A 14,427-nucleotide genomic window follows, 5' to 3' on the forward strand; every position below is an offset into this window, starting at 1 on the left:
TCAAGATACTTAACCTTAGATAAGAAGCAAAATGCGAGCGTGGTATAAAAATTTATATATGATAACAGTTTATTTTTAAAATTTGAAAAATAATTGACTAATGATACATTGATTATACTATTTTTATTTTATTTTTTGGAACGACAAAAGTGAGAACGGCATAATGTGTGAAAGTAATGTTTACGTTGATAAAAAAAAAATTGTGTGACATTAGTATGGTAGAAACACGAGGATCTAAGATTCCAAGTGAGGGTATTTATGAAAAATTTGTGACAGTATATAGTAGAACATTGAGATAAATAAAAACTTTGGTGTGAAAATACAAAGGAATTAGTTTGGTGTCCTAAATAAAACAAAATAAAACTTTGATGTTTGATGTTAAAAGCTAAAAAGCCAAAGCTTTGGTGTCCAAAATAAAAAGAAATGAACATGAGGATGTTCTTGACTCCATCGTGGCTACATCTTATCTTTGGGTTTCAAACCGAAGCAGGCTACACGAGATATCGGGGGTAGTTTGGATCACGAACCCACCATGCCATGGACGATGCCTTTTGTGCATATTGACTCGATTGTGTCTTGTGGTAGGCGATTTATGCTTTGTAGTTTTAGTGATTCGTTATTTTGTTTCGTCTCCTCAGTGCCTGTTTGGGATAGTAACAAAAACATCACGGATTGAAAACCGGTAGCGCGGTCTCCGTCTGGTGGGGTTTTTAACCTCTTTTACGATCTTTGCAGTTAAGGCCTGACTTTGTTTCCTTATTGTAACACAAAGCTTTCTTTGTTCTTATAACTTTTATTTTGGATATTTAGTAACTTGCTAGTTGATCTCCTCTTAATAATATATTATTTGCAGTTAAAAAAAGAAAAGAAAAGAAGTGAACAATCAAAACTTTGGTGTTTGGTATTCTAATTTAAAATCAAACTAAGATTACATTAATATTATACAAATTTCATTATTACCAACTCTACTACTTATTACTGACATGACGAAAAAGAAGCGAAGTAGACTTTGCCTTGAACAAACGATTCATTAGTAATTTAGTACGGTATTTAGTATTAGGTAAATCATTAAAAAATAACATATATTTTTTAAAAATCCTACTGATATTATAACTATTTTGACGAGTTCCATTGATTCTTTCATAATCTCACATTTTGATTTTACCAAATATTACAATAGAAGAATATTTAAGAGGCTTTTTTAAAAGGATAAATTATTTTACTACTCATAAAGGTCTATAAATTCTAACATCCGTAAATATGCTAACAATAAATAAAAAACATAAATTTTAACCCAAATCCGTCAGCCACCATTACCTCTTGCACTCTTGCAGCATATACTAACAAAAGTTACAAATTTTATTTTTAATTTTGATAGACACTAGAATTTAATTATTTTTCCTTCTTAAAAAAACATATATCACCTAAACATGGAAGAAAGCTTAAAGATAGACATGGCATATAGCCATATACCAATAAATGATATTATCCAGCAATACAACATGGGATCGGATGGAGACCTGCATTTGACAACCAAATAACACACATGGCGAGGAATTAAGGAGAAAAAGAGTTGATTAGTTTCATCAATACTAGGACATATGTTTACAAACACTACTTAGACATTCAATTCCCAGTGAATTTGATTTGTTTCAGAATCACTAAAACTTTCTCCAAAACTAAGTGCAATATAGACAAACCATTAGACTTCTACTCGTCTTTCTTCTCCATACGGGCAATTTTAGGGACCATCAAGTCACGAAACATGTGATTTCCAACAAACTCTGTTTTCATGAACATATTAATCATATCCTTGATCGCCTCAGATCCAACTCCAACTCCACCTCCACCTCCACCTTGAAAGCTAAAAAGTTCCCTTTTTGATAGAAATTTTCAGGTTGTGATGTTGAAAACTTCAAGTCTTTCACTAGTATACCCACCTCTCCATCTCCAACGGCATTTTGAGAGCTTAAATTCTCATTTTGGCTGAAATTATCAGCTTGTAATGTTGATTTTCTCATGTCTCTCTCTACAATAATCGTCTCTGTTTTTATTCCAACTTTATGATTCTCTTGTTTCACTTCACGCATCGTGTCAGAAACCAATTTAGAAACCACAGTTGCACCTGTGTTTCACACATGAAGTATCAGTTGACTTCAATTGCTATGAACAAGCAGGGATAATAGAAATATAGCACATGAAAGGACACAAGCAAGCATAGGATTAAAACCTTAAGAAAACTTGTATTCACATTTTCAACTCTCATATCTATGATCTATCAACTTCATAGAATAATGAATATTCTATACCGCCCATGATGGGTCTAACCATACTGATTTTCTGTCTCAATTTTGGCCATGTTTCCAACCCTGTATTTGATGTCAGCCCTATTTTTTTTTTTTCCTGTTTTTGTATGACGACCATTATCCACTAGCATGCTATAGAACATTGTCATCAACAAAAGACCCCCACTTTTGTTACTTTCAGTTTTTATTTCAGTCTGAGTATCTATCACACAGCCACACGGGGGATATGTTATCATGTTAACTAGAATGACTGTAAGGCCACGTTCGATAAAGAGATTTCATAAAAATGAAACGAAACAGAGATAAGAAATGCAATGAAATGAATTGATTGAGATCTTCATCGGATTTCTCAATCAATTCATTTCTTTGCATTTCTTTTTCAACTTTTCCCTACCAAACTTGCCCTTAGATCAAAGTCTATGGTACAACATTAGTTGTTAGTCTATAGTAAATCGCCAACTTAAGATGCTTCTATCATATGCGTTCAACTTTTAAATGCAACTATTGGATCCCTACAACTATTATAATCATCTTATACTCCTTCCGTCCCACTAAACTTGTCATATTTTGAATTTTCAAAGTCTTCTTTTATAAACTTTGACCTTAAATATTTTGATTTGTGTTATATAATATTTGATGAAAGATATATGAATTGATTGAGTTTTACATGTTTATTTTATTCGTATAATTTTCATCAAATATTAAATAACACAAATCAAAATATTTAAGGTCAAAATTTATAAAAGAATACTTTAAAAATTCAAAATAGGACACGTTTAGTGGTAATTTTGCTAATGTGGCAACTTTTATGGATGCCACATGGAACCATATAAATGATACACGAGCAAAAGTAGAATCATACACGTAATAAGGATATTTAAAAGTTGGACACAGATAAAATTCTAAGTTGGATACATACAAAGACAACAGACTTTGAACTAAAGCTAAATACGAATCGAAACATTTAGATTATCTATCTATCTCTTTCTAGAGCTAAAATGCCTCTCTGAATAGAGATTGTTGCTGTTATCTACTGTTCTAAGACCATCAACCAAAAATGACGTAGATGATACTAGATTAGTTACTAATAAAAGAGTGACAAAATTAAAGGAAAAAAATAATTATGCCAATCAAATAGTATATACAAAACATCATTCATCCACATCAACATCCTACTTAATTTTTATCCTCCGCCTCACCATTAATTTTGGGGTTTAGTACACTAAAATGTAAGAAATTATACACACACGTACATTGTGTGTAACTAACTTCAAATTTGTTCATTGTAAGTATGTAATTTGTTATTTTGTCCAAATTGTGTAATAAACCGACTGAATCCGGTGGGTACCACAAATGATAAACATTTGTTTATAGTTTTTTACATTTTGTGACACTAATCCCAAGGGTTTAATTTAACAAAAATCAATTGCTAACCTACTAACTATCTAAACGTTATTGAGATTTTGAGGTCTTGGGTTCAAATCGGGTGTGCTCAAAATGTTCCTGAAACTGGAGACGAAGATTTTTTTGGAAATAACCAAAGTTTCCTCTAGAATTGGTGTTGGGTATATGAAGAGGCAATGTCGTTGAGCCAAAATTTACCTTTAAAAAAATGTTACACAAATTAGGAAAAAAGAACAACAGTTACATACTTATAAAGTTATAATGAACAAAATTGAAGTTGGTTACACACAATGTAAATTCGTTCATAGTTTCTTACGTTTTGGTGCACTAAACCTTTTATCTAAACCTCCCCTCAAGGTTAATTTATTTTATGTAATTAATTAATTAATCTTTTACTATTATTATTATTATTACATTCATCCCCAATAGACAATAGTCTCTACGTCCATTTTGAGACGGATGTCACCGCAGAGATTACGGGGAAACACCCTCTGATAACCCGCCAAACTACTTAACCATCATATAAAATTAAGTACTAATTTAGGGAACAAACATAACACACGGGTAAATAACCTAGTTAGACAGATTAAAAAAAAAAAACTAATTAGACAGATAGATAGGGGTTGTAATTAACGACAATGTTAAGGGTTGTGTCAGTTGTCACTTAACTAATATTAATATTATTACATCTTCTAAAAAGAAAGATATATAGAGAATATAATACCAGGAATGCGTTTGAAACCTTCATAGGCAACGTATTTGGGCGTGTTTTTAGCAAAAGTATAGGTGAATAGCCCAATCTGAGCTCTATCAGGCCAGTGCTGCTGAAGCTTCTCAACAACATCCACCCTGATCCATCTTTTTAACAGCATCCGGGACACGTGCTGTCGGTAGATAACCTCCGATCCCTTTAACTCCATCGCTAATGTTGTCCCAAATTCCCATTTTCATTCAAACCCCCACCTGCTTCTTTTTACACCTTAATTATATGTGGTACTTATTTATATGGAATTATTTTATTATTATTATTATTAAGGATTGTAAATAATACTGTAGTTATAAGTTAACTCCAATCGATCACCTGTTTTTTTTAGCCCAGATTTCACGGTTGACCCCCACACTGGACACGTCATCATCATAAACATATAAAGTACTCCTTTCCTCAGTTTTTTTTTTTTTCTTCTTAACAGTGAACTTTTCTCGGTCTTTTGATTTTATGTTTACCAAACTAGTCATAGCGAATTTTTGTTTTTAAGTAACGGGAGTTTTAGAATATGTTAACCGGTCCATTTTCACATTTAATATAGTAGAAAACCAATGTTCGTATTATACTATTATAAGTGAATATACAAATAAAAATTTGCCTCAAAGTACCCAAGTTGGGTCATGGGTGCGTATAATCTTCTATACTTATCACTACATACAAACATAACATTTGTTACTGTTTTACTTTTGTAATTTTGAGAAGTAATTCAATCTTTTATGCTTGTTTGCATTTTTTTTTATAGATTATGTGCACGTTATAAGTGCCAACAAATTGATAAAGTTATAAAGGATTTTTTTGTAAAAATTAAAAATAAAAATGGAAAGGAAATGTGTAACAATGAAATATTTGTTGCAGTGATATATCATAACCGGAATATTTTCAAGGAAATAACAACTACATAATAAAGTTCATACATAAGCATCACAAATTAAAATGCATAACATAAGATTTAAAAAGGTTCAAGTTCTCCATACCTAAAAAACAAAACAGAAGATATCACAGACAACATAATGTCTCTTTGTGTGTCAATCCACAGAAATAACAACTACATAAGATTTAAAGTTCATATATATATGACATATAACTCCAGCAGCTAGCAACAGAAGACCAAGGTTCCACAACACCAGACACTCATCCAGAGACAAATTAACTTGTTACTTCCTACGTCGCGATGACCCCTGTGAAATGTTCACGACATAAAATGAATAAACATCTGCAATTCTGCATATAGACGCAAGATATCTCGGGTGGGTATTGTACATGATTTTACAAGAATGGTTCACATATTACTTTGACGGATATGGTGACTGTTTGGATATGTGATAAATGAGAGTAACGTTTATCATAAGGTTTTTACACGTATCTTAGTTCAAAGTCGAGATAGGCTACATATATGTATGTATATGGTAATCAATCATAACGCAAATAGATACACATACCTTACGCGATGATTTTTTGGTAGAAGCCTTATTAAATCCCACGACAAATGGTCCTTCCGGCACCATCAGAGAAAATGCCACTGAAAGAACAACATAGTCGTTGAAAATCGCACGTAAGGACATGAAAAGATCAACAAACTTTGAGTAATAAAAGAAAACATTACATGTATCGCCTTCCTTCAGATTGTTTGAACTCAGATACTCTTCGAGGCCATCCAAGACATACGTTTTGTCAAGATCAGAAGATACACTTAGAGACCATTCATTGACTCCGTTATCATATACAAACTCTATTGGGACGCCCTGAGCATCATTGACTTCTGGGAAATAAGCCTGTTCAAATTTAGGTTCATATCCATTATCATTATCAAATACTTGCATATAAAAGTCCATAACGGTTAAGTATTAGAAAGTTGTGATCTGGTCTAACCTCAGCATATTTATTCGGAACAGTTATAGAGCCACTCTTGATGCCGGCAGCAGTTAACGATATCTCAAACATAGGAGCAAGAGCACCTTTCGTCCTAATATATGGTTAAGAACAGCATGTAGGATATATAGAAATCAATTAACGTATTGGTATAATTAGACAACAATGACGTCCGCTAGATAGAAATAAAAGGATACATCCTACAGATGCGAAGTTTCTTCATTTCCTCAGTAACATCCCTCACATTGCTGAAATTCCGTACCTATGATGTTTGAACCGTACTAATTAAGCTAATTCACTTATTATAAAAAAGACAACACATGAAGGACAAGATTTCGTTATGAAAATTTCCATCTTACCAGAAAAGAGTTCACCTTTGAACATTCCATACACACCACTCGGCATCCACCCTCAAGCAAGAGCCACTGGTCAAATGACACGAGGCATGAACAATGGATTGGCTGCACAGGGAAATCCATTACATTAAAATGAGGATGCGCGGTACAAACTCTTTATGCATAGGTTATATTTCCTAAAACAAAGCTCAGAAATTTACTAACCTTGCCACAAGATTTGCAGTTCTTCCAATCAGGCTGATTCTTGTGAAATTTTTCACAGAAGCGCCCCGATTCATAAATAGAACTATATTAATCAATGATACAAACTAGATTAGATAAGAAGTATTTGTAATAAATCAATTTTAGAATGGAAAGATTATGCTTATCATTTATCTCATCCAACTAGATTTTCTGCATACTTTCTTATAATGTTTCGGCTTGAAACCTTATTATATATCATCAATACAGGATATCTACTCCAGATCGATAATAAAATTTGATTAATATGATACGTATTAATAAAACCCTAGCCTAGGTTTACTGAATTTTATACTGGCAAATGTATCCTATAAACGAAACATCAACTCAAATGTAAAGAGCGCGCTACTACTAATTTAAAATCAAATCAGAATTTACCGCGAATAACCTACGAAATGTACTCATAAATAAAACTATATATATGGATCGAAGATACAAATTAAGTAAATTAGAAAAATGTTCTGATAGATCGATCAACTTGGAAAAGGTGAGTATTTTTTGAAAGATTATCTTCATCAATTCTTTTATATATCCTGCAAGATTATGCATAACCTCTTATTTTGTTTCAGTCATGAAATCTTAAATATCACCATTATAAGATATCTACTTCATATCAATAATCAAAAACATTTGCTAACAAACAACGCCAAAATTTTAATTTCACACGAACAAGAAAAACTTACGTTAACTCATCTACGATCTGCATGGACTTATGGAAGTCACAGATCAAGAATATTAGCATGACATTACCAATAAATACTTGAACTGCATTTTGTGTGTGGAAAAGAGTTAAGAAACTTACAAACAGCGATCACAAAGTTGCGCGAATTTTCCAATAGTCAAATCCCATCCGTTTCTCAAGGAATCTGAGGAAGAGTCTCCGCAGTGAAGGCAAGACTTGTGTGATGATAAAGAGGCCATATTGAAGCTTCAAGAAAAAATGAAGAAATTAGAACCCTTAATACTGTAAAAATCAATACAAAAGGGATACATTTATAGGTAAAATTATAAATAAGTCAGACCAGAAAAAGGTAATCCAGCTCAGCTTAGGTGCAGTGCTGATCATATGAAATGTTGAAACGTCCATATTTGATTCTTGTTTATATCTGTAATACAATATAATTCTTGTGTAATATAACACATGATTCTTGTGATTCAGTGCATGGAATCAGATATTGCTTAATTTTACATAAAGACAAAAGAAAAAAAGAGCCAAATTTTAAATCAAATGTTGGACTAGAAAGAGACCCATAATTCCAGCTACTGAAACCCAAGTAAATTTAGGAGGCAAGAAAATTAGCAAATATAACTATATGAGTTAAACGTTAATCTGAATTTTCTAGTTAAACTATTAAATAAATAAAGTTTATAGCACTATAAACTACGTACAATAATAAGATTATCGAATAAAAAGGCTTAGATTCACAAAAGAAGTAAGCAGGCTGAATAATATCCATGGTGTTGATACATATTACCATTTCTTCTTGATCTTTGTCATAAGTATATATAAATTATAAATCATGTTTTTGAGTATCAGTAAACGCCGCTACCATTTAGAGTAAAGCAACTTTACAGTTCAGCTATTCACTGATTCTGGTCTATTTGATTTGGCAAGATTTTGATGGAAGCCTCATACCATATAATGGATATTTGTGTTATGATACAAGGGTTAGTGTGGAAAAAAAAAAGATAAAATTTTGCGCCCTTGGCTCTGGAAAATCTTGTTTTTTGAACATGAAGAAATAAACAAGGCGATTTCTGAAAATACTAGGCCTACACTAAAAGGACCAAAACAGAGAGGAGATTAGAAGTTGTCATAAATGGGTACGTCGATTTACTGTTTGTCCCTATCGTTAATTGGATTTTCCTTTTCTTTTAAACGGCGGTGGATTAATTATATCTATGGACTAGCAAGATACTAGTCAACGATTACAAAGAATACAATGAGGAGTTAGGGTTACTAGAACTATCAATCCAAGTAATACTACCTAAACGCTCAAAGACAACCACGTAATTCTAGCTACATGCTGCAATGCTCATGTTTTGGGGCAATTACGTGTTCCACCTTGATTCGTCCTCGCCATCGATATCATCACATGATATTTTTTTTCTTTGTATTAGTTATTAGGACCCGTATACTGGTAATGCTCAAAGAAATATGACCTTGATGCAATTGATAGACCAATGTGGCAGTAACTAGTAAGCTTGTTAAGACATGATAAATTATTTTGGAATCTTTATATTATGGGTTGCCAATTTAAATTCTGCAGATCTTACATCCATTTGGGATGCCAAGATAGAACCTGGGGATCTAATTGGGATGTATTCCATCAAATGGAAGAAGCTAGTAAATATGCATCCAAGATACTCACCCCAACACAAATAGCTTGCTTTTTCAGAAATTGACTTTCAAATCAGATGCTAAGATTCTAGATAACTTTTAAGTGTTGGCTCTAATTACCATTTACCCCTCAACTAATGACTTATCGGATAATTGGAGATGTGATCAGTGAATATTGATAGTTCCAATCATATTAGAAAACCCATGGGATATCATGATTTTTGCCTGCTCCAAATTAGTTCTAACGGCTTACCCAACCCGTTTGTCCCACCCATTTTGTCACTTACATTAATAAAGAACCAGCTGAATTGGTCTTCTAGAATGTAACTTCACTTACTGGAATTGTTTAACCAGATAAACATTTTATTTGTTAATGGACATAAATAACTGTTATATAGAGTAGAAAGATAGTCTTGATCATTTATAAATTTAGATAACTATTTTCGACTTAAGACATATCCAACACTTAGTAACTGTAAGTCTACAAGAAACTAGTTCAAAAAGAAAACAAAAGATTCAGCTAGTATAAAATAAGCCAGCACTTAGCAAAAAGGAAAGGAAGATTAATTCAAAGATTCATTATCAAAACCTATTAAGAAACAATGCCAACCATGCTTACGGCTGCTGCACCCCAACAGGAGTGGGTTCTTAACTTGTTCGTTTGGTTTCCACCAAATGTGCATTATTTCAGGTAACTAGAAAGCGTAAAAACATATAGGGTTCATTCAACATACAACATAAAATATCATGAACAGGGGTTTGTCTCTCTGCGTTGTTCACAGCAAATAAACGGCAAAATATGTTTTAAGTTTATTAAATCTAGCGACAAGATTTATTATGCAGCCCTCTTCCGTGGGCGCAAACTGGCTATTTTCCCCGTCAGATTGAGGCCTGTAAGATGGTAAGCGTGTGATTAAACTACGGATATTGACAAAATGTAACTCTGATTTTAGAAAATCTGGATTTTCAAGTTTACTTCAAAGATATGGTGACTGGTTGGATATATGATACCATTCGTATAAGGTTTAACTGGTATCTGACGCAATTTAATAACTTAAACTAGCCGTGATTGCTTGTAACTAAATAGACGAACGCAATACCTGATGAGTTGGAAGTCTTTTTTAATTCTATAACCATCTTTCCATCTGATTTCCTCTGATAAAATGTCACTGAAAGAACAACCACTTGTAGTAACCATAAACAAATATTATCTGACATTATTAATGCATAGAACAATCAACAAAGAGACAAACTTAAAGTTGCTTGTTTAACATAAAAATCACCTGTATCACCAGATTGCAGGTTCTTTGAGACCATGTATCTTTTTAGCCCTTGTAGAACATGCATTCTTCTGTCTCCGTGAACCCAATAACGGTAGTTAACATCCCAAGTTTTCCCATCTGTATCCATGAGATTCAATGGGTATACTTGACCAGCAGAAAGTTCTGGGAAAAAAGCCTGCCCAAGTTTGTGCATAATTATTAAGATTATCATATCCTTGCATTTATGGTTCCATATAAATAGCTGGTAAATGGGATCTTTTGCCTCACCGTAGCATGTTTCTTTGAAATTATTATACGGCTATTATTGTGGTTGGCGTCACTAGGAGTTATCTTTTTGTCAAATAAAAACGTCACGTCAGATTCAGGGCTGATTTCAAGTTAAGAACAACGTGTAGGCTACAAACGACAAATAACGCATTAAAGACAACATAGAAATACAAGGATACGCTGTAGGGATTGATTGCTTCTCCAAATCTTGAGGATTTGATTCACTTTTTAAACATTGCCGTGCCTATGAAGATTTAGATTTAAAGAATTAGTCTAATTTTTTGAATACCAAGATAGCTTAATAAATGGCTGACTTTTGTAACCCATGATAACTTCTGATTCAATTCTTGAAAGTAAAACGACGTGGAAGGCGATGTCATTAACTAAAAGCACATTCTCATCTTACCGACACAAAATTAGTCCTTGAACAGTCATTACAGATTATCCCACCAAAATCATGCATTGAATAATCAGCGAGTGACACGATACATCCACAATGGAATAGCTGCAAAGGTAGAACAAAACATCCGTTGCATGAAAATTATGAAATACAAGTGTAGATGTTCATAAAGTACATGTTCTTTAGTACAATTCTACATTAAAAAACAAACAATGGATTCAGACAAATTCAGAATTTTACTCACCTTCCCACAAGAATTACAGTCCCTCCAACCATCTTCGTTCACATGAAATGTTATACAGAACTTTCCCGCCTTATAAATAGAACTATACAGGTTCAAAAAATCAGGTTAGTAAACACTTTATTTAAACAAATACGAGTATGATTTTTATATTTCTAAGGGGATGTTATGGTAATCAGATATTTCATCCGTACAAGATTTTTCGTTATGGACAAAACTGAACAAGATACGCAGGATCATTGTTCATTCTTCATTTACAACTTAATTCTTACACCATCGACAAGACGTCTATACTTAAACATTCTAGATAAATTCACCGAATTTAGGATAAGCAGTATCAAAACCATTGTTTAATTCATTCATTGTAAAATCAACTGATCGAGAACTCAATCTCCCAATTTACTATGAATAGACCATACAGAATCAAAACAAATACTTTATATAACATTACAGATATAACTAAAACCCATTTTTGGGTGTCATCAAATTCAAGTTGGGTTTTTGTATAAATGAATATCATGTTGAAAACACCTATACCGAAGAAGTCTGTCAAACTTCTCTAAGAATCAATACAGTTATTCCAGATGTTACCAAATTAAGAGTTTGTAATTATCTGAGACCTCAAAAAGCAGCTACATTTTACAACATATCCCCACAAAAGATCAAGACGATTTGCTCTAATACAATCTAAAATAAAATTACAGAATACAGTTTGACCATTGGTAAGGTCTTTGACCATGAGGTAATCCACGTGGGTTTGAGTCCCACTTCTCGGTTATAAACAGACAATTCAGTTACCAACAAATGCAAGTGTATCTGATAGTGGGATAGAGATCAAGATATATGTATATGTATATGTATAAAACTTACTAGCAGCTATGGCAAAGTTGGGCGTATTCGCTGGTGTGAAATTTCCAGCCATTCATCAAGGGATCAGAGGAAGAGTCCTTGCAGTGGATGCAAGACTTGTTCGATGATGAATCTTCGGCCATTGGAAACCAAGACAACCCTAGAAATTAAGGAGAAATGGTTTTAATTGTTTGTAAATTAAATTGATACTAATAATGAAGAAAAAGAAGAGACTTTGAAAAAGAAATTTATTGACAAACACAAACCCATAATTTGGACATGTAATTCCACCCATCATAAATGTACTTTATTTGGAAAAGTGAAATAATCTTGCATCATATATATATATATGATCATGTGAATCTTGTTTGTGTAATATGATTAATGTGATTCTTTTGATATATCCCCTGAAATGCTGAGAAGAAGGCATCATCTCAAGTAGTGCTGGAAAAGTGAAAACTTCTTGCATCCGGCCTGAATTGAATGGGTTTTTGAGAACCTTTTTTAGCTTTACATACGAGGAAAATGAAGAGCTTAGAATATGGCAGTTTTATCACACTGTCGATCACCTTAGAATTACATTGTCGTCAAGACATAGAAGAATTCATGTGGCAGGCCATCACACCATTTGCCGTGTGGACAACATAACCATCCACAGGGGTACCAAAGAGGGGCAAGAATGAAAATTTATTTTTTGAAATATATTTTTAAAATATTTTGGCTTAAAGTCACTATTTAAAAATATTTTGGTTTAAAGTCACTGTTACTGTAATGTACTTTCTTAAAAATATAATTATGGGTAGCAACTTTTTCTTTTAAACAAACTCATCACCACTTATAAAATGGTTCATTTTTTCCTGACAACTACATTATTATATTTATTGGATGAAGATTTCCTAAAGTTAAAAATAACTTTAGGGGTAAAGTTGTTAATCCTGACCCTTAAATTAAAATCAAATATCAAGATTCAAAGATGATCTTTGGGTTTTGACCTTTGATTTTGATCCAAATGTCAAAATTGATTAAACTTTACCCCTAAAGTTATTTCTAACTTTAGGGAATCTCCATCTATATTTATAATACTATCGAACTGAAGCACCTTATTTACATCCATCTACGGTTGTCATACCTTATTTACATCTATCGAACTCGAAAAACTTCTCGAAAGACTCCTTGGAAGGCTTTTCATGAGATTTTGTATATTTTATAAAATAAACTTTTTAGAAAAGTACACTATACAAAATAACAAACTAGTATATTATAAATACAATGATGTAGTTGTCGCAAGAAAATTACGTTACACAAAATGGACATCTTTGAAAAGTACAATGAACAATTTGGTAAGTACATGCGTTTGTACATGTTAAAAAAAAATGACAAATCCTCCTAACCAATCATTCTAAAACTCCTCCTAATATATCCATTTGTTAACACATGTAATCCACTAATTTTCTTTCTTAATTTCACCTCTGATTTTCTACATGTTACAATCCTATTAATTAGGAGAATTTTTAGGCTAAACAATTAAAGGAATTGATTATTACCCAAAAAAAAATATCGTACACAAAATGAACTTTTTGAAAAGTACGCTACAGAATGGTGAATTTAATCCAAATTCTTGTATGGATTTTAAATTTTGTATTCTTTTAAAGCTTTCTCTAAAAAGTTTAGGGTTGCCTTTCTTTGATTTTTCTTCTTAATATGGTCTTTGTCACCACTACACATGAGGACACATGTCACACCATTTACATTAAATGATATTTTATAATTTTATCTTTAAAGGAACAAAAAAGGACCGATATGAGTGAGAAATAACGATTTTATTTTCACACGTATTTGGCATATCACCAAAGTTAACGATCTCTCAGGGTTCATTAAACGAGAGGTATGATCAGCATGTATATTTTCAAGCCATAGGTATGTCTCAAGTAAATAAATTCGTATGCATATGATTAGTGTAATTTCAATTATTCGACAAAACTATTTTCATAATTTAACCTATTTTTTTTTAAAAACTATTTTTAAATAATCCAATCTGTATTAAATCTATTAATACTAAGAAATGAAATTTTAGTTTTCTCCTTAAAAATTAAAATCCATTACAT

The 14,427-nt window shown here is 32.3% G+C and overlaps 2 protein-coding genes across 2 annotated transcripts; both read right to left on the reverse strand.

Annotated features, from left to right (window-relative positions):
* Nucleotides 1–1,557: 1,557 nt before the first annotated feature.
* Nucleotides 1,558–4,720, reverse strand: LOC122600993. Its single transcript, XM_043773771.1, has 2 exons — nucleotides 4,435–4,720; nucleotides 1,558–2,125 (listed from the first exon to the last, which is right to left on the reverse strand). Exons 1-2 carry the CDS (start codon nucleotides 4,628–4,630, stop codon nucleotides 1,806–1,808), a joined length of 516 nt encoding a protein of 171 aa, XP_043629706.1. The 5' UTR covers nucleotides 4,631–4,720; the 3' UTR covers nucleotides 1,558–1,805.
* Nucleotides 4,721–9,806: 5,086 nt separating this feature from the next.
* On the reverse strand, nucleotides 9,807–11,820 carry LOC122601575 (B3 domain-containing transcription repressor VAL2-like). The gene is made up of 8 exons (XM_043774325.1): nucleotides 11,732–11,820; nucleotides 11,477–11,558; nucleotides 11,239–11,337; nucleotides 11,012–11,076; nucleotides 10,833–10,932; nucleotides 10,566–10,740; nucleotides 10,383–10,451; nucleotides 9,807–10,173 (listed from the first exon to the last, which is right to left on the reverse strand). The coding sequence occupies exons 1-8, from the start codon at nucleotides 11,818–11,820 to the stop codon at nucleotides 10,118–10,120; spliced, it is 735 nt and encodes a 244-aa protein (XP_043630260.1). The 3' UTR covers nucleotides 9,807–10,117.
* Between the last annotated feature and the right edge of the window lie 2,607 nt (nucleotides 11,821–14,427).

This window comes from Erigeron canadensis, chromosome 5 (assembly GCF_010389155.1).
Source record: "Erigeron canadensis isolate Cc75 chromosome 5, C_canadensis_v1, whole genome shotgun sequence".
Lineage (NCBI taxonomy): Eukaryota > Viridiplantae > Streptophyta > Magnoliopsida > Asterales > Asteraceae > Erigeron > Erigeron canadensis.